The sequence below is a fragment of the Culex quinquefasciatus genome, chromosome 3 (assembly GCF_015732765.1).
Source record: "Culex quinquefasciatus strain JHB chromosome 3, VPISU_Cqui_1.0_pri_paternal, whole genome shotgun sequence".
Taxonomy (NCBI): Eukaryota; Metazoa; Arthropoda; class Insecta; order Diptera; family Culicidae; genus Culex; species Culex quinquefasciatus.
The window spans coordinates 136,917,667-136,945,095 of record NC_051863.1 but is presented as its reverse complement, the minus strand read 5'-3'; the positions used below and the strand labels follow the sequence as shown (position 1 = coordinate 136,945,095).

Below are 27,429 nucleotides of genomic sequence, written 5' to 3'. Positions count from 1 at the left end.
GAAAAAATGATCATATCATGGTGAGAAACTCCAGGTAAAGAGATCTGATCATTTTTAAGAACCATGTGAGGGGAATCAGTGATAAAAAGATCAAGTAAAGAACAACCTGAGCTGTAGAAATAAGTTGGCTCGGAGTTGATGAAAGAATAGCAAAAATTAGATACAACTTCTCGAAGGTGTTGCAAACGATATGAATTAAATAATAGGTTGGTATTGAAATCACCTATAAAGTACGTAGAATTGTATTTAACGCTAAAATTTTCAAAATGGCTTTTTAAAATATCTGCACAGTTCAGATTAGGGGGATTATAATATACCGCAAGCAAAAAGTTTTCATTAGCATGACGAAAATCAAGTAGAAGAAATTCTGTAATTTGTCGGCCATAATCAGCATCGTAGATGGATTTATTTACAATACGACAGGACAAAGTGTCACGATAGTAAACACAAATGCCACCACCATGTCTGTTTCGATCATTTCTTATAATTTTATAACCCTCAATTGCAATCATTTGATCAGTAATCTTATCACTCAGCCATGATTCAGTCATACATATAATATCGAGTTTACTGTTTAATAAGACCGATTTAAGTTCATAAAATTTTGAGAAATTCCTGGCACAAATGCTTTGAACGTTAATGTGACAAATGTTTAGATGATCTTGATTCAACATAGCATTTAAAACAATACGGGGAATGTTTGCAGAGACACTTCTAATTCGGGAATTATCCATAATCAAAAATAAGTGGAGGTAGTTTCAAGACAGAGCATACTATAGGACCCAATTCTAGGGATGAGAGGCAACACTTAAATCTACTTAACATTCTATAAGATTCCAAATCAAACTCCTACAATCGTCGCAGTTCACCCAGTACTAAAGTAAATCAGCAAATCGATGTTAATGGTCAAAGAAATGTTTAAAAATACAAAAAATATTATCAGTACACCATCACCTTCAGACTTCATCAGCAGCGGCACCAACGCGGTTCAGGTGAAACCAGGCTCGTCTCCAAGGGGCAGCAGCAACAGCGCAGCACCCATAACAGCACCCAGATCAGCAGCAGCAACTCCAACGGCACCCAACAACAGCAATAACTTTCAGGACGGAAAAGGGAATCACAGGATAACTCAGGGATCGGAGTCAAAGGATGGGGGCTTACGAGAAAGAATAACTTGAAGGAAAAGGAAGATTGTTAACTTTAGGGTTTTTGACTTTCAGGAGGGGAAGGAATCATGGATAGCTGTGGATGGGAATCAAGGGAAAAACTGGGAAGGAAGGAGAAAAACTTTTAGGAAAGGGGTTTCTTGAAGCTCGCCAACAATTGCCCCGTCGAAAATACGCCAACAGGATCGGCACCAGCAGCAGAACGGACGCAAACGATGCCATCACGGGAGTAGACCTGATGAAGATGTCCTTGCTTCTTCAACTTGAGGGCTTCAGAGCGTACTTCACGGGCCTGGGGTGTCAAGTTTTCATTTAAGAAGATCCTGTTGTTACTTTCAAAGCCTACGTCTCGCAGTGTCAGGTTCCGACTTCGTAGGTAGCGGCCATACAGCTCGATCCTCTCGTTCCTGATAGCAAACTGGCACAAGATCGGCGGGGAAGTTCCAACGGTTATGGCTTGTTTGGACAGTCGTTTGAGGCTCACAATAGGCGTGTTTGCGGGGTTGTACGCAAGTTTGGCAGCAATCATTCGAAACAGCACCTGCAGATCTTCGTTCTGGCTGAATGGGACACCGTTGAGGATCAGGTCATGGGCACGTTCCAGGCGGTCCAGTTGATTTGACACAGCATACAGATCATTGCGGGTTTCGTCGAGCCGTTCGGAAACTTGTTTTACGCTGACACTGCAGTCAGTTTTTAGCTCCAACAACTTAGCTTCCACGCTGGTGATACGGATTTCCAGGTCCGACTTGCAGGAATCGATGCGTGAGTTGGTATCCTCGAACAACCCTTGAATTTTGGCCCACAGATCGCCAAGCGAAGAGACGTCATCACCCATTTCGTCGATTTCCCTTCGACTACGTTTGTTGATGTTATTCTTGAGAGCGAGAGTACTCAACTTGTTCAGACTGGAAGAGCGTGTCACAGGTCTGTTTATATTCATCTGTCAACAGCGTTCGCAGTTGAATAGAATAGGCGATCTTCACTTTGCACAATTCTGAAGGGCTCGCAAAGAAAAGCGTGGCCAATCGCAAATTGTTTTCGAGAAAAAATACACCAATTGGTGGTGCAGCTGCAGGCCTCCACGATCAGACGATCACAGCACTGGAGTTCTATCGCGACCGAACGTTTTGAGACAGTTAAAATCAAACTTCAGGTAAAAAGTACCGATTTCGCCGCGACCATAGAGTTCTATCAACCGATTCTACACATACCCTTACAAGCAATTGTCTTGCAGAAATCGAGCTAAAGATATCTTTCAAAAGGTTATCTTGCAAAAATTGACCTAAAGTTACCTTATAAAAGGTTGTCTAAAGAAACCGATTTTAAATTATTGTATAAAAATCGAGCTGAAGTTATCTTTCAGATTCGAAGGATAAGTTCTGCCTTAAAAAGTAATCTTGCAGCGAAGTATTCTGGATTTTCAGTACTTGCAAGATACATTTTTACGACCATTGCAAGAATTAAGCAACCAAGGAAGTTGTTGTGGTTTTCTTCCAAAATCGTTTAATTCACGGAATCAATCCTGCAACAATTTGACTTACAAATAGTTCATTTGACTGCAAATCCTTTTGTAGAAATAGGTTGAGGGTATGAAAAAAATATATAGATAATTTTTCTAGTTTTAGAGAAACGAAAATGTGGAAATGTTTTTTTTTAATTTCCCTCGAATATGAAACAAGTTATGCGATTGTTTTTGCAGTTTCAATGTCTCGATGGTTTCTATTTTTTACCTACATGTTAATTCTTCTTCTGATTAACTTTTTAATGCTTTGCTTTGCTTCCACTGTGCAGTAACGATCAATTCTGGGGCAGGGTTTACCACCGTATCAGTTTCCAAGCCTGGAGAACTGGAACTGGCGAACATTCATTTTTAAAATAGTCAAAGTGTGGAAAAATGCCGCGATGACAGTGTGTGTGTGTGTGTGTGTGTGTGTGTGTGTGTGTGTGTGTGTGTGTGTGTTCAGTGAAAATGAAACGGATGAACGAAAACAGAGAATCAGTGAACAAAAAACAAAAAAAAACTCCAAATCCAGCAGTGCAATTGTGAGGCTCGAGCAAAAACAAAAAAAAAGTGAGCAACGCTCAAACTCGTGGTGGAAAATTTCGGATTTCCACGGTACAATGTGGAAAGTCGCGGCCGGGAAAATCCAATTTCATCGACTGAATAATTCAGCCATGTGAGCCTGCACTCCGGGTGTGTGTGTGACGATTTCTCACACTTCTCGTATCTGTCTCTCTATCTAACGGTGACAATCAACCATGTGCAGAATAGGAAAAGTGTTGGTCGGTGACTGCAGGAAAAAATGAGTGGGAAAAAGTGGAAAGTTTTCCGGAATCTGAGCTTCTGTCAATCACTGGGATGGCCATGATAAGCGGGATGAAATCTGGTTGGTCATGGGCTTGGACATTTAAATAATGCAGATGCACGCTGCAATTGGTGAAAAATGCTAGATTAAGTTTTAGTGAAGGATGCATTATTGATTATTGTGCAGTTGGTTCGTAGATTGAGGTTTACATCACTGGAATTCGAGATTTTCAGAATAAATCATCAACTTATCAGTTAATGAAATGCCTTGGATTTTATTTTTTTTAAATTGATAATAAAAGTTTTAAATAAAAGTGAAAACTTCCCCCTACTGAACTAAATTTTCATTCACTTTTCCTTTTTTCCATCGCAGGAATTTCGATGCACAAGGGCTACGCATTCGTTCAGTTCACGAACCCGTTCGATGCACGAAACGCCTGTCACGGCGAGGATGGCCGCACCGTGCTGAGCCAAACCCTGGGTAAGTGTGCTGCTTGCTAAATTTTTGACAGTTTAGAGAAAGGGTGGAACTTGTAGTACAGTGGTAGCGGCAGCAGCAGAACCGTCCATCATCGATCAAATAGCACTAAACTTTCCGGCTTAGTTCGAGGAAGTTGTTATTAAACCACCATAAATTATTGCACACTTTACCCACCCCCCCGGGTTCAACTTGCAGTACAATTAGCTAGAAAAACCCCCATGAAATGTAGAACAACAGCTAGAGTTCAACTCAAAAACAAGCCCCATTTGCTTGCAAAATGGAGAGATACATCATGTCACGGAACGTGTGTCCTTTCCGTAGTCGTACTCCACGTGGCTCGGATCAGCAGCTCATCAATCATGGGGCCACGAACCGTGCCCTTTCCCCCTTTCCCAAACCAAAAAAATAAACGTCAAAAGAAGGAAAAAAAGAAAGCGAAACTGGGCGAAACTTTCGCTGTCATGTCATTCATAAATTATTTTCCATTCCATCAGGCTCAGCCGATCTGGGTGGGCACAATATGCTCTGCTGACTCTCCAACTGCAGGGGTTAGAGCTGGCATGTCGGAATAACTTTGGATTAGACAAAACACGCACCCGGGCTAGGAAGTCATCCGGCGCTCGAAACGGACACGAAGGCCAATTCCATCACGTACGGCAAGTTCTGCAATTTACGCAGACTTGTGTGGACTTTCGCAAACATATTTTCTGTATTGTAAATGTAAGAAAACTAACGTGATTTAAAAAAGCATTTTCTGAGTAAAAAGTCATACAATTAGCATATTCAAAGTAATATGTTATTTGCATATTCAAAGTAATATGTTTCCTGATATACTAGAAATTCTCAAAATTTCCAAATCATTTCCCGTCCCCGTAAAAATCAAACTCAATATTTTTAGACCCTCTTTGATGTACAAAAGGTCGTTTAACACAGTTCATTTAACATTTTGATAAATCATATAATTAGCATAGGAAACATATTTTCAATTAGTTTAAGTTGATTGAACTTGCTCTTCCGTTGAAATTGTTGTACTTTTTCCATTATGGTTAAATCAGTAGCATAAACCTTATTTTTAACTATTTTTAGTTCGCTCCGTGTCCCACTCAAAAATTAATATGAAAATATCATTTTCAAAAGGTAAAAAAACCCACGAAAATTTAATCTCTTTCCATTTATTAAAAACGATAATTTTTTTTTCCAAAATATCGTCAAATAAAAATGAAGGCCGAAAAGGTAGCACTTGTGAAAAAAACTCATTTTACGTCATTTAAACTCTTTGCAAGGCCATATCTCGGCTTTTCATATTTTTTAAGAGATTGAGAGACTATTTAAAAACAGATTTTTTTCAGAAAATGATTAACAAAAAATGACTGAAACTCGGATCAGATGCACTTTATCAAAAATTCACAAAAGAATTTTTTGATTCCCAATTCAATCAATAAATTCAAAAAAATATTCTTGGGGGATTTTTGGGATGAATTTGAAGTGAAGTAAATAATAACAAGACAAATTCATAAGAAATTGATTTTTTCATAAAAATATCAATTTGTAATGCCATTTTGTAGCAGAGCAGTTCTCTACGGAATCGGTCTTTTTTCTTTAATTTTAATTTTTGTATTTTTTAATCCAGCTGAAACTTTTTTGGTGCCTTTGGTATGCCCAAAGAAGCCATTTTGCATCATTAGTTTGTCCATATAATTTTCCATACAAATTTGGCAGCTGTCCATACAAAAATGATATGTGAAAATTCAAAAATCTGTATCTTTTGAAGGAATTTTTTGATTGATTTGGTGTCTTCGGCAAAGTTGTAGGTATGGATATGGACTACACTGAAAAAAAATGATACTCGGTAAAAAAAATTTGGTGATTTTTTATTTAACTTTTTGTCACTAAAACTTGATTTGCAAAAAAACACTATTTTTAATTTTTTTTATTTTTTGATATGTTTTAGAGGACATAAAATGCCAACTTTTCAGAAATTTCCAGAATGGGCAAAAAATCTTTGACTGAGTTATGATTTTTTGAATCAATACTGATTTTTTCAAAAAATCGAAATATTAGTCGCAAAAATTTTTCAACTTCATTTTTCGATGTAAAATCGAATTTGCAATCAAAAAGTACTTTAGTGATTTTTTGATAAAGTGCACCGTTTTCAAGTTATAACCAATTTTAGGTAACTTTTTTGAAAATAGTCGCAGTTTTTCATTTTTTAAAATTAGTGCCCATGTTTGCCCATCTTTGAAAAAAATATTTTTGAAAAGCTGAGAAAATTCTCTACATTTTGCTTTATTGAACTTTGTCGATACGACCCATACTGCCCCTGATCGCATAAATGTCCCATATGCATTTTCATCGATTTCGAGTTATTGATGTAGTTTGGTTCAAAATTGTGTGCTCTTTCAAAAGAGCCTATAACATCCAGTACTTTGTTCTAGAAATCTGGAGGAAATCCAGTTATTTCGTGAATACTTAACACGTAGCCTTATGCGTGGGACAAACTTCAAATGCGTTTTTCTCAGCTTGCTGTTTTTGCATATGGGACATTTATGCGAACATGGGCAGCATAGTTGCTGAGATATTGCCATGCAAAGGTTAAAAAACAGGAAAATTGATGTTTTCTAAGTCTCACCCAAATAACCCACCATTTTCTAATGTCGATATCTCAGCAACTATAGGTCCGATTTACAATGTTAAAACATGAAACATTCGTGAAATTTTCCGATCTTTTCGAAAAAAATATTTTCAAAAATTTAAAATCAAGACTAACATTTCAAACGGGCTAAACATTCAATATTACGCCCATTTGAAATGTTAGTCTTGATTTTAAATTTTTGAAAATATTTTTTTCGAAAAGATCGGAAAATTTCACGAATGTTTTATGTTTTAACATTGTAAATCGGACCTATTGTTGCTGAGATATCGACATTAGAAAATGGTGGGTTATTTGGGTGAGACTTAGAAAACATCAATTTTCCTGTTTTTAACCTTTGCATGGCAATATCTCAGCAACTATGGGTCGTATCGACAAAGTTCAATAAAGCAAAATATAGAGAATTTTCTCAGCTTTTCAAACATATTTTTTTCATAGGTGGGCAAACATGGGCACTAATTTTAAAAAATGAAAAACTGCGACTATTTTCAAAAAAGTTACCTAAAAATGGTTATAACTTGAAAACGGGGCAGTTTATCAAAAATTCACTAAAGTACTTTTTGATTGCAAATTCGATTTTACATCGAAAAATGAAGTTGAAAAATTTTTGCGACCAATATTTCGATTTTTTGAAAAAATCTGTATTGATTCAAAAAATCATAACTCGGTCAAAGATTTTTTGCATTTTAGTTGGCATTTTATGTCCTCTAAAACATATCAAAAAATAAAAAAAATTAAAAATAGTGTTTTTTTGCAAATCAAGTTTTAGTGACAAAAAGTTAAATAAAAAATCACCAATTTTTTTTACCGTGTATCATTTTTTTTTCAGTGTAGTCCATATCCATACCTACAACTTTGCCGAAGACACCAAATCGATCAAAAAATTCCTTCAAAAGATACAGATTTTTGAACTTTCACATATCATTTTTGTATGGACAGCTGCCAAATTTGTATGGAAAATTATATGGACAAACTAATGATGCAAAATGGCTTCTTTGGGCATACTGAAGGCACCAAAAAAGTTTCAGCCGGATTAAAAAATACAGAAAAAATCGAATGACCGAAATCTCAGAGAATTGCTCAGCATTATTAAAATAAAATCAAAATTTACTAAAAAAAACTTGTTTTGCTAAAATGCCTTTAAATCTGTAGATATTTTAGAATTCAGGAGCAATAACACAACAAACTTATAACTTAGAATGGAATTTTAACCGTTCTTAGTGTAAAATTGTCCATAAATCCGAAAAAAAAATTTTCCGATTTGAACACATTTTCGTAGAAAAAATATGATGCTTTGAGAGTTTAACAAAATCATATTAATCAATGTTTCAATAGTTAAAGTTTTTTAACTCAAATTTCACTGCAATATATAAAAAATAATCAGACAAAAACAAAAAAGAATAAAAAAAAGGATTGTCAAAATGGAGTTTGTGAGGAATTTAAGGGTGCACAGCAACGAGGGAAGTTGTTGTCTTCTTATACCAAAATTGTCAAACTTACGGACCCAATCCTGCAACTACGGGATTGTAAAATTAATGAAACTTTGCTGTAAATTACTTGGTGGACAGTACTTTAGGGGATGAATATAAAAATATTTCGATAGTACCCGTAGTTTTGAAGATACTAAAATGTCTGTAACAAAAATCAGGGTGCAAAAGCTCTGGTTGATGTGCACCGTTAAAAAGGAGGAATGAGGAATTTAAAAATTTAAATTCCGTGTACTTAATTTCCGTAATAGTCCTATCCCACAACTGTGTCTAAGTCACCAAATCGATCAAAAAATGTATTCTCTATGCATCTTGTATTTGGGTAATTCTCCGCCAACTCACACAGCAGTTGCCCCGACCCCTCTTCGATTTGCGTGAAACTTTATCCTATGGGGTAACTTTTATCCCTGATCACGAATCCGAGGTCCGTTTTTTGATATCTCGTGACGGAGGGGCGGTACGACCCCTTTCATTTTTGAACATGCGAAAAAAGAGGTGTTTTTCAATAATTTGCAGCCTGAAACAGTGATGAGATAGAAATTTGGTGTCAAAGGGACTTTATGTAAAATTAGACGCCCGATTTGATGGCGTACTCAGAATTCCGAAAAAACGTATGTATCATCGAAAAAAACACTAAAAAAGTTTTAAAAATTCTCCCATTTCCCGTTACTTGACTGTAAAAAATTTTGGAACATGTCATTTTATGGGAAATTTAATGTACTTTTTGAATCTACATTGATTCAGAAGGGTCATTTTTTCATTTAGAACAAAACTTTTCATTTTAAAATTTCGTGTTTTTTCTTACTTTGCAGGGTTATTTTTTAGAGTGTAACAATGTTCTACAAAGTTGTAGAGCAGACAATTACAAAAAAATTGAATTGTAAACAAAAGGGGTTTGCTTACAAACATCACGAGTTATCGCGATTTTACGAAAAAAAAAGTGTTGAAAATGTTGGTCGTCGTCGATCATGGCCGTTCATGGTCACCCGCGACAGACACGGACGACGAAACAAAGAGAAATGCAAAAAGTAACTTTTTCAAAACTCATTTTCGTAAAATCGAGATAACTCGTGATGTTTATAAGCAACCTCTTATGTTTGTATATAATTTTTTTTTGTAATTGTCTACTTTACAACTTTGTAAAACATTGTTACACTCTAAAAAATAACCCTGCAAAATTAGAAAAAACACGAAATTTTAAAATGAAAAATTTTGTTCTGAATGAAAAAATGACCCTTCTAGGTCAATGTAGATTCGAAAAGTACATTAAATTTCCCATAAAATGACATGTTCCAAAAAATTTACAGTCGAGTAAGACCATCCATAAACCACGTGGACACTTTAGGGGGTATAGCGATTGTCCACGCTCCATACAAAAAAGATTTATTTTGTATGGACAATTGTCCACGAGGGGGGGGGGGGTTGAGATTATCAAAAAAAAGTGTCCACGTGGTTTGTGGATGGTCCCTAACGGAAAATGGCAGAGTTTTTAAAACTTTTTTAGTGTTTTATTCGATGAAAAATATTTTTTTTCGGAATTCTGAGTACGCCATCAAATTGGGCGTACAATTTTACATAAAAGTCCCTTTGGCACCAAATTTTTATCTCATCACCGTTTCAGGCTGCAAATTATTAAAAAACACCTCTTTTTTAGCATGTTCAAAAATGGAAGGGGTCGTACCGACCCTCCGTCATGAGATATCAAAAAACGGACCTCGGATTCGTGATTAGGGATAAAAGTTCCCCTTAGGACAAAGTTTCACGCAAATCCAAGAGGGGTCGGGGCAACTTTTCCCGATTTCGTGTGAGTTGGTAGAGAATTACCCAGTAAATTCAAAAATCTGGGTGATTTTTAATAAAGTGTGCTGTGAAACCATATTTTTGACATTAACAATTCCGACATGTCAAAGTGACATAAAACACATGTTTCAAAAAGTGAACATTCCTAATATCCTCATCATCGTATCAGTTACCGTGGCCAGCGGCCACCCAAGCCGTGAGTAACCCCAAGTTGCGGGATAAACGTCAACGTATCGGGTGAAAAATAAACCAGAAAATTGGAAGACAAAAATGTGAAACCCCCAGCAGGATAAAAGAGAATCGCTTTTGTTTGAGCACAGTTTTCCTCGTCTCCTCTCCCTTTCTCTGGCATCTACTGCTGGGGTTTCCGCTTCATCCCACTTAGGAGATCATTTTCTAAAATTAGAAAATTTTCACCTCATCATGCCACGTCTTGGTCTTGGCGGGAAAAGCGGAGTGGATCAGACGCGGTCGTATATCATTGCTGAATTTTATGCTGAGACTATTTGTTTCGTCGCGTCGTCGACGTTCTGGGAAACTGAGCGGGGCATTGTTGCGAGAATTTTTCTTGTTTTGTTGCTATTTTTTATGGAGGGACGTCATTTCTTTCAAATGGTGTTTTGGCTCTTTCATGATTGTGACAGATAAATGGAAGCAGCTGAAATTTTTGTTTGCTTTTAAATCGATTTCATAAAATTTGTTTCAATTTCTGGTTTGTATTTTAAGTTTTTAGAAAATAATAATAATAATAATTTTAATCTATTCCGTAACCGTTCTGCCTTGACTCAATTGCAAACGTTCCGAATCTTTGACCTTTAGCAAAATATCGTCTGATTTTGTGGTGGCTAGTTGTCAAATCGTGCGTGTGCCATCACCGACCGTGTCGAAAGCGTGCGTGAATTAGTCACCGCCGTTTTTGAATGGCACACGAGAGCGTAGAATGATAATTTTTACAAAATTATCTTGTAAAATCACTTTCACTTTTTGCATGTGAGCAATTCTCTACCAAAACCGGAAATGGATTTTATTTGTATTTTTTGATATGACTCAAACTTTGTGGGGGCCTTCCCTATGACCAAATAAGCTATTTTGCGTCATTGGTTCACCCATACAAGTCTCCATACAATTTTGGCAGCTGTCCATACAAAAATGGTATGTAAATATTCAAATAGCTGTAACTTTTGAGTGAATTTTCTGATCAATTTGGTGTCTTCGGCAAAGTTGTAGGTATTGTTGAGGACTTTTGAGAAAAAATAGGTACACGGAAAAAAAAATTTGCAGATTTTTTTATCAACTTTTTTTTTCACTAAAACTCAATTTCCCAAAATACGTATTTTTTGATTTTCGAGTTTTTTTGATATGTTTTAGGGGACAAAAATCCGCAACTTTTGAACCATAGAGAAACATGGTCAAAAAATCTGCCGCCGAGTTATGAATTTTTGAAAAAATAGTGATTTTTGGAAAAAATCGAAGTTTCATGCAAAAACAAGTTTGACATTATTTTTTAATGCAAAATTGAATTTGCAATCGAAAAGTACTTTACAGATTTTTTGATTAAGGGCTCCGTTTTCAAGATATAGCCACCGAAAGTTTGATTTTAGCGAAATATTTGCAGTTTTTCAATTTTTAAAAATAGTGACCATGAGTGACCATTTCTAAAAATATTTTTTTTGAAGAGTTCAGAAAATTTGCTATAAAATTGTCGAAGAGACATTGAACATTGGACCTCGGGTTGCTGAGATAGAGCCGCTTTAAGAAAAAGAAAGACGAAAATTTAAGTTTTCTAAGTCTCACCCAAACATCCCACCATTTTCTAATGACGATATCTCAGCAATTAATGGTCCGATTTTCAATGTTAATACATGAAACATTCGTGAAATTTTCCGATCTTTTCGAAAAAAATATTTTGAATTTTTTTAAATCAAGACTAACATTTTAAAAGGGCCAAACATTGAATATTACGCCCATTTAAAATGCTAGTCTAGATTTAAAAATTTTTAAAATATTTTTTTCGAAAAGATCGGAAAATTTCACGAATGTTTCATGTATTAACATTGAAAATCGGACCAGTAATTGCTGAGATATCGTCATTAGAAAATGGTGGGCTGTTTGGGTGAGACTTAAAAAACTTCAATTTTCGTGTTTCTTTTTCTTTAAGCCGCTGTATCTCAGCAACCAGAGGTCCAATCTTCATTGTCTCTTAGACAATTTTATAGCAAATTTTCTGAACTTTCCAAAAAAAAATTTTTAGAAATGGTCACTAATGGTCACTATTTTTAAAAATTGAAAAACTGCAAATATTTCGCTAAAATCAAACTTTCGGTGGCTATATCTTGAAAACGGAGCCCTTAATCAAAAAATCTGTAAAGTACTTTTCGATTGCAAATTCAATTTTGCATTAAAAAATAATGTCAAACTTGTTTTTGCATGAAACTCGATTTTCCAAAAATCACTATTTTCAAAAATTCATAACTCGGCAGATTTTGACCATGTTCTCTATGGTTCAAAGTTGCGGATTTGTCCCCTAAAACATATCAAAAACTCGAAAATCAAAAATACGTATTTTGAAATTGAGTTTTAGTGAAAAAAGTTGATAAAAAATCTGCAAATTTTTTTCCGTGTACCTATTTTTCTCAAAAGTCCTCAACAATACCTACAACTTTGCCCAAGACACCAAATTGATCAGAAAATTCACTCAAAAGTTACAGCTATTTGAATATTTACATACCATTTTTGTATGGACAGCTGCCAAAATTGTATGGAGACTTGTATGGGTGAACCAATGACGCAAAATAGCTTATTTGGTCATAGGGAAGGCCCCCACAAAGTTTGAGTCATATCAAAAAATACAAAAAATAAAAATGGTCGAAATCGGCTGATTTCGTAGAGAGTTGCTCATGTGCGTATCCAAAAGGGGAGACTCAACATTCTTGCTTTAATTCTGTTGTAAAGATTCAACGATTTCAAAGCATTATATTACTTTTAATTTTAAAAGTTGTTGCAAAAAGTGATATGTTACAGAAAACATATGAGAGAAAATTTATCTTACATATAATTCATGTCGGTGGCGAGAGCGAGACCGATACCGACGAGGATTAGAGCGAGACGGCAGACCCGAGGTCGGCCGATCGCCTGACGACGAACGACGAGCAGAGTTCCTTCGACCGCCGCGAGAATCGGACGTCACAAGTGTTTTCGCGTGTACTCAGCCGGAAATCTTAATATTAAACTATCTTAAAACTAAACAAACGTGTTTTGGTTTATCACATGGGGGCTCAACCACGATTTCCCGCGAGTTGTTGAGCTGAGTGAAAGTGTTTCCGCGTGCCAAATCGCGAAAAGTTGGCATTTGGCTGATGGCGTCACCAGAGTCCGCCATTTTGCCTGAGTGAAGAAGGAACGTGTGTGCGTGTGTGTGACGAACGAGAGAGTTCACACACACCACTGTGAGAAACGAGATCCCGCGAGTGTGAGAGAGGAGAGAGCATCTCCGCACTCGTAGTGCAAGTGTGTTCGTGAGCTGGACGATGTGCGACCGAGAAAAGCTTCAAAAGCTAACGGTGAAACAGCTGCGTGAGCTGTGCGCGAAGAAGAACGTGTCAGTGAGTGGCAGAAAAGCAGCGCTGGTGAATCGGTTGCTGGAAACGGTTCGCGAAAGTGATTCCGACAGCGACGACTCGTTGTTTTCCGCGCTGGACGTGATGTCGTCAACACGGAAGGATAAGAAAAACGCGACGGCGGCGAAGAAAGAGGACGCGCCGCGGGCATCGCAGTTCACCTTCAACGACATCGGAGACTCCCTCGAGAAGTTCTCTGGGGAAAGTGCCGACAGTGATGTGTGCGAGTGGCTGGAAGAGTTTGAGAAAGCTTGCGAAACGTTTGGGTGGAATGATGTGCAGAAGTTTGTGTACGGCAGACGGCTGCTGAGTGGCACCGCGAAGCTATTCGTGCAGAGTTCGACCGGATTGAATGACTGGGGCACGCTGAAGAATGCCCTGGAGGAAGAGTTTGAAGTGAAAGTGTCAAGTGCCGAGATCCACGAGCTGCTGCGTGGCCGTAAGAAGAAGAGCGACGAAAGCTTTCTGCAGTACATCTACCACATGCAAAGCATCGCAAAGCGTGGCCACATCGACGAAGAAACCGTGTGTGAGTATGTGGTTCGGGGCATCGTCGATGATCCCGTCAACAAAGTAGGCCTGTACGGTGCACGCACACTGGCAGAGCTGAAAGAGCGTGTGAAGCAGTACGAGAAGATGAAGAGCCAAATGCGCGACGTGAGCCGGAGCGCAAAAGTGTTTGGGAAGAGCGAGAGAGCGAAGAAAAGTGAGACGCCGCGACCGGCGAGAAGTGAGAAGAGTGAGAGTGCACACACGGCGAGCGACGGCGTTCGCTGCTACAACTGTGGAAGCCGAGGCCACTACGCGAACGACTGCGAGGCGAAGTCGCGTGGGCCGAAGTGTTTCGTGTGTAGTGAGTACGGGCATCGAGCGAGAGAGTGTCCGAAGAAGGAAATGCGAGAGAGAAAGGAAGACTCCGAGCTGCACACCGTTGCCGAAACGAAGATGCCTGTGGTGGAGATTGCGGTGGGCAATTCTCTGCTGCGTACGCTGTTCGACACGGGTAGCCGCTACAACGTGCTGTGTGTGAGTGCGCACAAGAAAATCGGTGAACCGCCGATGAACACGACGCCGATGATCTTCCGTGGTTTTGGTGCTGCCGAGACGCGAGCGTGTGGCACGGTGACGATCGACGTGTGCGTCGACGGCGAGACGTACCCGAGCATGATGTTTTACGTCGTGCCGACTGGATCGATGTCGTACGATGCGATCCTGGGTATGCAGGCGTTGCACCACCTGGATGTGTGCGTGAAACCGGACGGAGTCGTGTTCAAGAAGAAGTGTGAGGCAGAGGAGGAGGTGGAGAGTGACGAGGTCAATGACCTGATGGCGTTGACGAGCGGAAAAAGTGGCGTTACTCTCGACGTGGCGCCGCGGTATGCTGCTGAAGTGAGAAAGCTGGTTGCAGATTACAAGCCGAAAAGTAAAGTGAGGAGCCGAGTGGAGACGCGAATCATTCTGAGCGATGAGACGCCGATTCACATCGCGCCGCGACGATTTGCGCCGAAGGAGAAGAAGATTCTGGAGAAGACCATCGACGAGTGGTTGAAGGCTGGTATCGTCAAGGAAAGTGTGAGTGAGTTCGCGAGTCCAGTGACGCTGGCCCCGAAGAAAGATGGTTCGATGAGAGTGTGTGTGGACTACCGCCAGCTGAACAAGCGCATCGTGAAGGACTGCTTTCCGATGAGAAACATCGAGGACCAAGTGGACAAGCTGAAAAGTGCCAAAGTGTTTACCACCCTCGATTTGAAGAACTCCTTCTTCCATGTGCCAGTTGAAGCGTCCAGCCAGAAGTACACGAGTTTTGTGACGCACGCGGGGCAGTACGAATTCGAGAAAACCCCGTTCGGGCTGAGCAACAGTCCAGCGAGCTTCAGCCGTTTTGTTGCGGATGTGTTCCGTGAGCAGATCCGGAAGGGGCACATGATGATCTACGTGGACGACGTGATTATCCCGTCCGCGACGGAGGAGGACAACATCGTCGTGCTGAAAGAGGTGCTGGCTGTGGGTGCAGAGAACGGAGTGCAGTTCAACTGGGAGAAGTCGCAGTTCCTGAAGAGTGAGGTCGAATATCTGGGTTACGTAATCAGTGGCGGAGGCTACAAAGTGTCGCCAGCGAAGATCAAAGCAGTGAAGAACTACCGTGAGCCGAGAAGTGCGAAGGAAGTGCAACGTTTTGTGGGACTAACCAGCTACTTCCGCAAGTTCATCCCCGGATACGCACTGATAGCAAGACCCTTGACGTCTTTGCTGAAGAAGGAAGCTCAGTTTGTGTTCGGCGAGGCCCAGAGAAGAAGCTTCGAGAAGCTGAAAGAGTGCCTTGTGAGTGACCCAGTGCTGAAGATCTACGATCCCGACGCCGAGACCGAGCTGCACACAGACGCCTCGAAGGAAGGTTACGGAGCTGTCCTGCTGCAGAAGAGTGACGACGGTAGGTTTCACCCGATCTACTACATGAGCAAGCAGACGACGAGTGCCGAGAAGAACTACAGCGCGTACCACCTCGAAGTGCTAGCTGTCGTACGTGCCGTGGAGAGATTCCGCGTTTACCTGCTGGGAGTGCCGTTCAAGATTGTGACGGACTGCGTGGCGTTCAAACATACCGTCAAGGCGAAGAAGCTCAACCCGACTGTGGCGAAGTGGGTGATTGCGTTGGACGAGCACAAGTACCACGTGGAACACCGCGCTGGGAGCAGGATGAAGCACGTGGACGCCCTGAGTCGAGCACCAGTGATGCTGACGGTAAGTGACCCGCTAGTAGAGATGATCAAGAGTGCACAGCAAAGAGACGAGAGGTTGCGAGCGATAACCGAGCTGCTGAAGACGCAAGAGTTTGAGGACTACTTTGTCAACGGAGACGTCCTGATGAAAGTGGTCAACGGTCGCGAAGTCGTCGTAGTTCCTGCCGAGCTACAAGGAGAGGTGATCAAGCAAGCGCACGAGAACGGGCACTTTGGTGTGCGCAAGCTCGAGGAAGTGATCAAGCGCGACTACTACATTCCTCAACTCACCACGAAGATCAAGCGCCAGATCGAGTGCTGTGTGAAGTGCATCCTAGCGGAGAAGAAGCGCGGCAAAACCGATGGTTTGCTGAACCCGATTGCGAAGGGCGAGGTCCCGTTCGATACTTACCATGTCGACCACCTTGGCCCAATGGACGTGACCGAGAAGCAGTACAAGTACCTGTACGTGGTTGTGGATGCGTTCTCGAAGTACGTGTGGATCTACCCGACGAAGACGACGAACGCACAAGAAGCCATCCAGAGATTGCGCCAACAGAGCGAGCTGTTCGGAAACCCGAGAAGAATCGTCAGCGACAAAGGAGCAGCGTTCACTTCGCACGACTTCAAAGAGTATTGTGCGGAACAGAACATCGAACACGTGGAGGTGACAACAGGCGTGCCGAGAGGGAATGGTCAAGTCGAGAGAGTCAACCAGGTGATCTTGGCGATGCTGACGAAGCTGAGCGTGCACGACAAGACGAAGTGGTACAAGCACGTGGCGAACATACAGCGGTGGATCAACGCGAGTTTCCACCAGACTACCGGAGTTTCCCCGTTTGAGGCCATGTTCGGAGTGCAGATGCGTCACGAAGGTGACCTGCGCTTAAGTGAGCTGCTGGAGGAGATCAAGGTGGCGCAGTTCGACGATCAGCGAAACGAGATCCGAGCGAAGGCACGAGAGTCCATCGAGAAGGCCCAAGAAGAACAACGACGATCGTACAACCTGCGGGCGAAGCAAGCCCCAAACTACCGAGAAGGCGATGTTGTGGCGATCAAGCGGACGCAGTTTGGCCCTGGCAAGAAGTATGCGGCCGAGTTCCTCGGTCCGTACAAGGTGACGAAGGTGAAGCCGAACAACCGTTACGACGTCGAGAAGATCTGTGGGGAAGGCCCACGGAAGACGAGCACAGCGGCTTCGCACATGAAGCTGTATCGGGTCCGGAGCCATGAACCTCTTCAGGATGACCGTGTCGGTGGCGAGAGCGAGACCGATACCGACGAGGATTAGAGCGAGACGGCAGACCCGAGGTCGGCCGATCGCCTGACGACGAACGACGAGCAGAGTTCCTTCGACCGCCGCGAGAATCGGACGTCACAAGTGTTTTCGCGTGTACTCAGCCGGAAATCTTAATATTAAACTATCTTAAAACTAAACAAACGTGTTTTGGTTTATCACATTCATGTAAAATGTCTTTGATCATTATAAAAATGCAGATTTTTTATTTTCGAAAACATTTTTTTTGCAATACTTTTTAAATATTTTGCATTTTAATCATATTTTTCGTTTATAAAATTTTGTTCGTAGACTTGTTTCTAAAAGCCATACCTTTTTTTTGTTTTATTGAAAATAGGGTTATAAAGTAAAATGAAGTCAACAAAGACATTAATAAATTTTTTTGTTTTTTTTTATTTTTTTTTTACAGCGTATAAAATTATTTTAAAATATTTTAATCATTATTCTTCTGACAATTCAAGTAGATTAAGTTTTCTTTTTCAATGTATTAGACAAAACGTGATCGAAAATTAGTTGTTTCCGATCGATTTAAAGATTTCTAGCGTATTTCTAAGTGTTTTACAGAAATTAATAAAATAAAGCCCCACTTTCCCCTAAAAACGGAACGTCCCTCTGGGGAATGCGGATAGTGGCGGATTTCAAATTGAGATGTGTATAATAAAAATAATTACCAGCCAGCCGGCCTGTCAGTGCGAACCAGTGTATTACTGCCACAGACATAGATCCCGCCCAGGGCGATCGTTACACTTGACAATGTTTAGTAAGCACTTTGGTTAATTGATCTACCAGCTGTTTTACGCTGCGTTACGCGGATTTAACCGAGCGTAACCTTGTTTCGTGAGCTGAAATGGGGGCAGTGTAATGGTATTTCCATTTTTTTGCTACATTTTTTACGCACCCGAATTTGTGTACTACGGTAAGAGGCAACTTTAGTCACATGGCACAATTTTCCGATTTAAATATAGTCATTTAATTATGCTCAAGAAGAATCGCATTCGTAACGGTGTCATGATTTACGTGTTTCTAGGGAAATTGTGACACGACGTTTGGTCGTGGTAACCGACGTCAAAGATTTACTCTCTGCCATGGAAAAGTGGACGTTTTCATCACTGCGGAGGGCCAAAAACTTGTCAACATCACTCTCAAGTCTAAAAAAACGACGTCTTCATCAAATCAAGAACAAATCGTCTTCGTCAAACTAAAGTTATAAACCTAAATTCCGATTTCACCAACACAACCGCATCACCACCACTACCAGCGCAACTTTATTACCCGTGTCACTAATTTATTACACTTTTGAACTTTACCTATTAATAGATGATGAAAATTGCCACCGGCTTTTCCCCGAGACTGCATTATGCCGCGTCACCACTCAGACTCGCGGAAATTCTAGCCACGCACGCACACCAACCAAATTACAAACGTATCGATCAAACTTGGCTGGCTGATATTTTGTCTGGCTGCCGGTGTGTCTCCCACCGCGGCCGCAGCTCACGCCGACAATTACAAGAGAGTGAAAAGAACCTGCCCACCCACTCACCTTCCCACCAAACGAAGCATCGGGGGAGTACTTATTAAGCACTTAGACGAGACACGGAATTTTAGCAAACCTATTTGCATTTTTTATTTGATATTTTCAATGGAATTTACAAAAATGATTTTGCTTACAGGGTGTCTTTAAAACTCGTATTTTTTTATTGAGGATTTTAATTTGAAGACATTTGCCAAAAGTAAAAAACTACTTTGTTTTTACTTTAAAAGTACCATTGCTATAATTTAGGGGTGCCCAACTTCCAGCCCACGATCATGACAAACGATTTTGAATAATTAGTTCAGTTTCTGAATTCAAAAATTAAAGAATGTGAACAAATTTCCTCATTTATATAAAATATACATGGGAAATTCTCCGCTAACTCACACACACAGTTAAAAATAATGTAAATTTGGAAGCTGTAATTTTGGAAGGTTGAATATTACCACTTTTATAATGTAATTTTACCTCAATTTAGACTGAAAAAGTGGTATTACACCAGAAAAGTGGTAAAATTACACATTTCTAGAGATAAAATTACACCTTTTTGCTGACATAAAAGATGTACCCCTTCCCAGATGTAATATTACCATGATTTTTTTTTCTGTGCAGCAGTTGCCCCGACCCCTCTCGATTTGCGTGAAACTTAATCCTAAGGGGTAACTTTTGTCCCTGATCACGACTCCGAGGTCCGTTTTTTGATATCTCTTGACGGAGGGGTGGTACGACCCCTTTCATTTTTGAACATGCGAAAAAAGAGGTGTTTTTCAATAATTTGCAGCCTGAAACGGTGATGAGATAGAAATTTAGTGTCAAAAGAACTTTTATGTAAAATTAGACGCCCGATTTAATGGTGTACTAAGAATTCCTAAAAAACGTATTTTTCATCGAGAAAAACACTAAAAAAGTTTTAAAAATTCTCCCATTTTCCGTTAATCAACTGTAAATTTTTTTGGAACATGTCATTTTATGGGAAATTTAATGTTCATTTCGAATCTACATTGACCCAGAAGGGTGATTTTTTCATTTAGAACAAAACTTTTCATTTTAAAATTTCGTGTTTTTTCTAACTTTGCAGGGATATTTTTTAGAGTGTAACAATGTTCTACAAAGTTGTAAAGCAGACAAAGGACCCCATTTTGTTATTATTAATAAATAATAATAAAAAAACAATATTTATTTCTATTCATTATTAATATTTTTTCAAAATCAAGATTTAATTGGAAACATGACATCAGAAACCTCAATTCTCGGGTGAGTTTTCAAAAAGCCGTAAGAGCCACCGTGACCTACGACACTAAAATTAGTTTTTCTCCAAATTATATAAAAAATTCATTTATTTTAGTTTGGGGCATTTGAACGACGTGTAGTTGAACAATCATAAGCATTTTTGAAATTGGCTTTTGGTAAGTCGGTCGAATACCGATGCAAAAAAGGCTTTATTTACCCTTGGCTCTTACGTCTATTTGAAAACCAATCCGAGAATTTTTCTTTGCAAATGATCTAAAGAAAACTAAATTTAAATTAAGATTATGAATAAAAATTATGTTTTTAAGAGGTGAGTTAGCAAGGTCATAATAAATAAATTATACATATCTAGAGTTTTTTTTAAAGGACTAATAAGCTATTGTCTTTAATATGTTTATAGGACCTTATATAAAAAAAAAGATTTCAAGTTCAAAATCAATTGATCATTTTGAAAATAAATACCGCTACTATTTTTTCTAATATTTAGAAATGCATGAAAAAATATTTTTAAATCTACGATCCATGTAGTCTATAATTTTTTGACGAAATAACTAAATAATAAAATTTAAAATGTCAAAGATATTTCAAAAGAAACGAACCTATCATATTAAATTTTCATTCATTGTTGAAGTTTTGAGTTTGTTGGATAAAGAAATATAGAGGCACAGCACCGCAAACATTTTTGCTGTTTTTTTTTTTCAATCCAAACAATGTTTTTTTATTAACTTATGGTTGCATTATGTGGTATTAAAAATTAAATTTATATTTTTTGTACCACCTTGAGCAGAGTCGAGAACTTGAACCTTAAAAATATTTGATACGACCTTATCTAAGAAGGCTTTAAGTTTTTTTGTTTAACCTAGTATTAAATGGGTTTTAAATTGCCATTACTGAAATAACTATAAAATACATTTTTGAAACTGTAATATTAGATAAAATCAAATTGATAAATCTTTTATTCAAAATATTGTTAATTTTTTGAAACACTTCTGTACAATATTTTCTATTTGATTTTTTAATAAACATTCTTTCCGGCAGATATGGCTCACTGGGTTAAAAGGTTAGGAACTGCTGCAATAATTAATCTTAATGTTTCATTTATAAATTATCATTCCAATGTTTGTCAAACTAGGATTATTTATTTTTTAATGATTACGTATAATTTTAGGTGATACTAATTAAATGTAAATCCGGCATAAAATCCACGCGATTTCTTTTCATGGAAACAAAACAAAATCCCGGTTCCCTCCCCATTCCCCCATTTGGACAATTGTCCATACAAATATAACAAAAATGGTATGGAGCGTGAACAATTGCCAAATTCCCCCCACCCCTTCGCTCAATGTGTCCACGTAGTTAACAGATGGCCCCTAGTGTAGTATTGAAATTGCATTTTCTTTTTGAGATAAAAATTAAGTAGTCAAATTTAACAAAAGCTGCATGATGGTGAACGAAATGAGCATTAAAAAAGATTGGAAAAATAAAAAAAAATCAGCATTAAACAGACTGGGATTTAGGTCAAAATTTTATATTGATAGGACAAAAAACTATCATTTAATTACATTTTACATACATTAGAACCTTCCAAAATTGAGCATGAGCATGAGCATGGTTGACTGCCAATGAGCTGCTACTCCGTTATTGACAGATCAGCTGAAGTTAAACAATGAATCAAAAATGATCAGTGGGAGCCAACCATCCGTTCACTGTTTAACCTCTGAAGATCCCTACTTTATTAGTCAATACCGGCGCCCTCCCAAGAAGCCTGCAGTTCAACGAAAGGGAGGAATGTTAGTCCGATAGTTGAAGTTGCAGACTCATCAAGCACACAGTTTTTCGCTATATACTTGTTGATACCGCTTGAGACCGTTGAATCCACAGCATCTCCTTCAAGCATCACGTGATTATTATTTTTTGGGTTAGTAGGATAAGGTATTGGCTTTTCGATGCCTCCCGAGCTACGATGCTATGGGGAGGACTTTCATAACAGACCCGTCGGCGAGCCTTCCGAGCAACGATGCTATGGGAAGGTCTTTCTGGTTAACACACAAAATCACTCACTCACAATTATTTCACTCCACTATTAATTAATCCAAAATGTCAATGCGTCTTTCGATCATTATATAGAAATGGCTTTTTCACCATAAAAAATAAAACCTTATTCGAAAAAAATTATACACAATTTACCCGACGCCGTGCCTTCCGATCAACGATGATATAGGAAGGGCTTTGAAAATCACAAAACAATTAATTAAGATCACAACAAAAAAATCACAAAAAACACTAATTACTCAACGAAAATTACGCTCAAGACACAAATAATTCAGTAAGGCATCCTATTATTCGATTACCACAATCACTCACCCCATACGAAAAGCGACACAAAAGCACACACAAAAAAAAAAATAACCTGAATAATCACGACTTCGCGTCTCCACTTCCAGCGCACCAATCCATTTTACATACATTAGAACCTTCCAAAATTACACATTTACAATTACAATCGAATATGAATCTGGTGAAACGTGGATTTTTTAACTATCAACATCCAACAAAATTGGATTCCCATGGACTTAATCAATCGTTAACAAATTTGGGGGAGTTGTTTAGGATCCCAAAAGGAACTGAACAATAGCTACATACACGAAAATTGTTTCTCAAAAGACAATTTTGAATGATTTTTCTTCCAGGGAATTTTAACAACTCTTAGTTTACCTGTAAAGCCAAGATGAAAAATGAAAAAAAATAGGACATTATTACTTACCAGTCTGCCAGTGGCGTTTATTACTTGCCAGTCTGCCAATTAATTACTCAAATTACTGGTCAAAAATGATTAATTACATTAATTACTTAATTACTTTTCACTACGATAAAAAACATTTAATTTAAATTTAAGTATTCATTTCTACGGTTCTAAACTAAATTATTTATCACCTAAACTCCCAAGCTCGAGAAAAAGGGGGAATTTGTATGGAAATTCCCCCTTTTTCTCGATCTTGGGAGTTTAGGTGTTTTGAATAGCTCATTCGATAGCTATTTAAAAAATTATGCTGTTTATTTTTTTTGTGCCAATCTGGATATTATGAATTTTGCGTACAATTTTTATTGAAAATAGCTATAGGCGATCAAACGTCAAAAATGCCCTCCACTAGAGGGCGCTGAAACTTTTAGTGATGTTTACAAAATATCCTACAGCGAATGAATTGGTTTGAAATTTGGAATTGTTTTATTTTATTATAAAATTGACATTTTATTTAATTATACCATTTTCAGGTAAAAAATAAGTAGCTCAATTGATATTAACAATAATATTTTCGAGCCAAACATAAACTTTGACAAATATTTGCAGCAGTTCTTCATGAAAATTGTGAAATTCATCAAAATAATGTTAAGTTTTAAAATGTTTTTCAAACATTGGTTTGACATTACTTTGCATGTTTTTTTTTTCTCAAGCAAATTAAAAAAATCCGTTACTGAAAATACGGATAATGTGAAATGTGACATTTACATTGGATTTAATTTCTGCATCTGAATATTGTTCGATTTTAATTTCACTGAGTTTGATTTTTAACATTGAAACATTTGTCTCAGAAATATTTGGAAATTTTTCGGGGAAATAGCTCTTAATAGAGAGATGTTACAGGACTGTCAATTCCTGCAGATTATGAAAAAATATATTTTTATTTTTATTGATTTTTAAATGGCTATCACTTGAAAACTTTGTTTTCATCAATGTATAAGTATATTTTGGTTTTAAATATTTGATCCACATAAACTTAAAATAATTTTGACTGCCTATTAGAAGGAAAAGCATAAAAAATTAATCAATTCTAATGTAGTTCTGGCAGGGATGGAATAATCACAAAAAATCAATTTCGCTTGCGAACTTTCTTCACCCGCGAAAGAGAGAGGAGGCAAATCACGGAGAAGAAAATCGCTCCCGAACTTCTCCAAGAAAATCAATCTGCTGATGATTTTTTGTGAATTTCCTTGTCAGCACCACTTAAAAATATTTATTTCACTTTGTTAACACACATTGCCCATCTACAAAATGTGACAGGTCATATTTCGACGTGTGACGTTACACTTGCCAGTGTAGTAGTGAAAAAGATATTCCGCCGAATAATCAAGATGATGATTTTTTTAGATTCTTTTTACCGATCTTTCGTGCGCGAGAGAGAAGAGCCATACTCTCTTCGGATTTTTTCTCTTGATGAACGTCCAATGATTTTCTTTTGATGATGATTATTCCATCGCTGAGTTCTTGCAAAAAAAAAGAAACATATTTTCATAATTACTTAATAAAAATGAATAGATTTCGGATTCACAAAACATTTTTCACTGGGTAATATATCATGGCGTTGCCTTTTGTTGTTAATCAGCTTCGATAAACAACATGATTAAAATAAATTTTAGGAGAGTTTTAGGAGAGAACTATGGTGAATAAGGCCTTCCTCATACAGAACCAGTCTATTTTAATCTTTGTGTTTCACTCTTATTTGAAATTAATAAAATACTGTTATAATAGATTATATATAAAAAGTAAATAGTGTTGTTGAAGAAGTACAATTTAAAATAATCAATTACTTTAATTACTCAAAAATTACTTTAATTACCAATTAATTACTTTAAATTACTCTAATTGCATGAATTACTAAGTAATTAAAGAATTACTTAATTACTAGCTGAAAATCAAAGTAATTATTAATTACTTGCCAGTCTGAGGCCTTGCTGGAAACCCTTGTTCACACACACACATAACAATGTTTGGCCTCCACCGGCCAGACTAAACTAAATTAATTCATTATACTGCAGCAGCGCAGAACTACTCGGGAGTAGTCTCACGGGACAGGGATCTCATGGCCACGGGGCTGACGTATACGCATCACATGGCGGTAGTGCAGGCCTTCTCCTGGGCCGGGTTCCCGTTGTTGTCTTGTTTGTTGTCATTGATTAAACTTCGTTCCGAGTGAAATAATTAGCTGTCACGAAATGTGACTTGCCGCCAAGGCGTTTTGCTTGTGTGTGGTTTTTCTACACCGTTTAGAAGGTTGTTTTGAGTCGCGAAGTTTGGAGGGGGGAAAACGGCTTTGTTTTGTGTTACAAAATGAGTCATTATTTATTTGAATGTTTTAAACAAAGTATTTGCGTTACGAATGCATACATCAATACACTTTTAACGTTAAAATTATCAGCAAGTGATTGGAATCATTCCTTTTCAGCTATTCAAAAGACAGATGTTTAGTTAATTTATGGAATCAAAAACCGTTCCAACCCCCCAATCACCAATCCCAATTTGTTTTGCTACGGGTCACGCAACCTTGGTACTACTCCTCCAACTCTAGTCCGAATCCCTTTCTAAGGCAAAAAAAAAAACCAACGGGAAACGCCAGCCAGAACTTGTTGTCAGTCACCCCTCGAAAGGAAGTCGCTTTCTCCACGCGAAGGCCTTCCTTCCGGTCCAGTGCGTGCGTGCGTGCGTGCATTCGCTTTTCGACTTCGACTTTGACTTTTCCAAGCTAGAGCTAATAACTAATAGCGTACATTTCCGGTTCTGCTGGCACTTTTAATTTATGGGCCATTTTTATGCATGAAACACAACGACGGGTTTCCATTAAATGAAATTAATAGCACTTTAATAGGGGAGCAATATGGGAAATTGCATGGGATTCGAGGTGTGGACGGCAGGACTTGGACGGTGGAATTCCAAGGCTTTCGTTTTGGTTTGGCGTTTCCGCTGAAACACTGTTTCTGTCAGCGCGGTTGATGAAAACAATCCATCAACGGAAACGGGAATGGTTATGAGTGAGCCATTTATTATTTTTGATATGTGTGATTTTTGTTGTATTCAGACTTTCCTTTTTTGGCTTTACTCGACTATGATCACATTCATTCGAACATCGAATGTCTAGAATTTGTCCCAAGTTTAAAATTAAAGTGTTCCGAAATTTGGATGCATTTCGACGCTTTCGTGCTATCTTGTCACACGTCGCTTATTGACTTTCCGAGAAAAACGCGTTTTAATGTTTGACCTTGAATAAACAAAAACGAGAGAAGGCTGTACATTGCCAAAAAGTTTGGTTAATTTTGGTTGCCGGAGTCCTGAGTTATCATTACCAATGGTCACGGTAGTCGGGCATGTACGTGTGTCAAACGCGTTCTGTCCTGAAATCCCTTTGGCCAGTTGTCGCACATAAAGTTATTTTCAGAGTTTGTCAAGCACAACAAGATTGAAACTTCTTTCAATGAAAGGAGTTTTTCGTTTTCTATAGAATATTCCAGGATTACCTCTGTGCGACAGTTATTGTTTTCTTAATCGATGACATTTTCGTAATTATCGTAATGTAAACAATTTTGTCGGTTTTGGAAACAAATTTCTAAATAGATTTGTGTTGCAGGATCTTAAAAAATACTAGTTTACTGACAAACACGGACTTTTTCTAATCTTACCGGCGGAGCACGGCATCTTAGGGAACCACAACTCATTCCGAGCTCGTTTGTTCATGGTGTGTGACATCATTCGTTTTTGAGAATAAAGGAGGGGAAAATGTGATCACACCGGCCGACAACGCACACAACACGAGAAGGGGATAATATTTTATTCTGGTGGCAGTTTTAGATGAACACAAACATCAACGTCAACGAATCGCACACACACACGAGTGAGTAAGCAAGATTGATAAATTAAAAGTGATGCGGTCGGTGCCAAATATAGGACAGTTCTGAAAATAACACGACTATTTATACCGTCGTTTAGAACAAACAGTTACGCGTCAACGAGAACGTATGGTGACGAATCAGGTATTTGTCACGGTTTTAATGAATATTTTTTTAAGTCTAATTATAATCGTTGAGATTCATGTTTGAACTTGAATCAAATTGTTCAGAAAATTCCAAAGCTTCTTTTCATCGCCTAGTATCATATTACACTCTAAACTCAATCACAGACAGCACACATGTCAATGACTCACAGCTTGGCCGACACTCAATCCTTGTTCAAACCAATTTTCCGCCACTGTCAATCATTTTTTCGGGTGGCGAGAGCGAGTGTGTCTCATTAGCGAGATCGCCGGCTCAGTTACGACGACGACGGCGCGCGGCTGTTTTCAAAGGAGATATATTCG

General features: G+C 38.5%; 1 protein-coding gene across 1 annotated transcript in view; it reads left to right on the top strand.

The window, feature by feature from the left end:
• Positions 1-27,429, top strand: part of LOC6043145 — a 179,835-nt gene that overhangs the window by 85,654 nt on the left and 66,752 nt on the right. Inside the window, 1 exon segment of the mRNA XM_038261680.1 lies at positions 3,848-3,955. Coding sequence (XP_038117608.1) covers positions 3,848-3,955 — 108 coding nt within the window.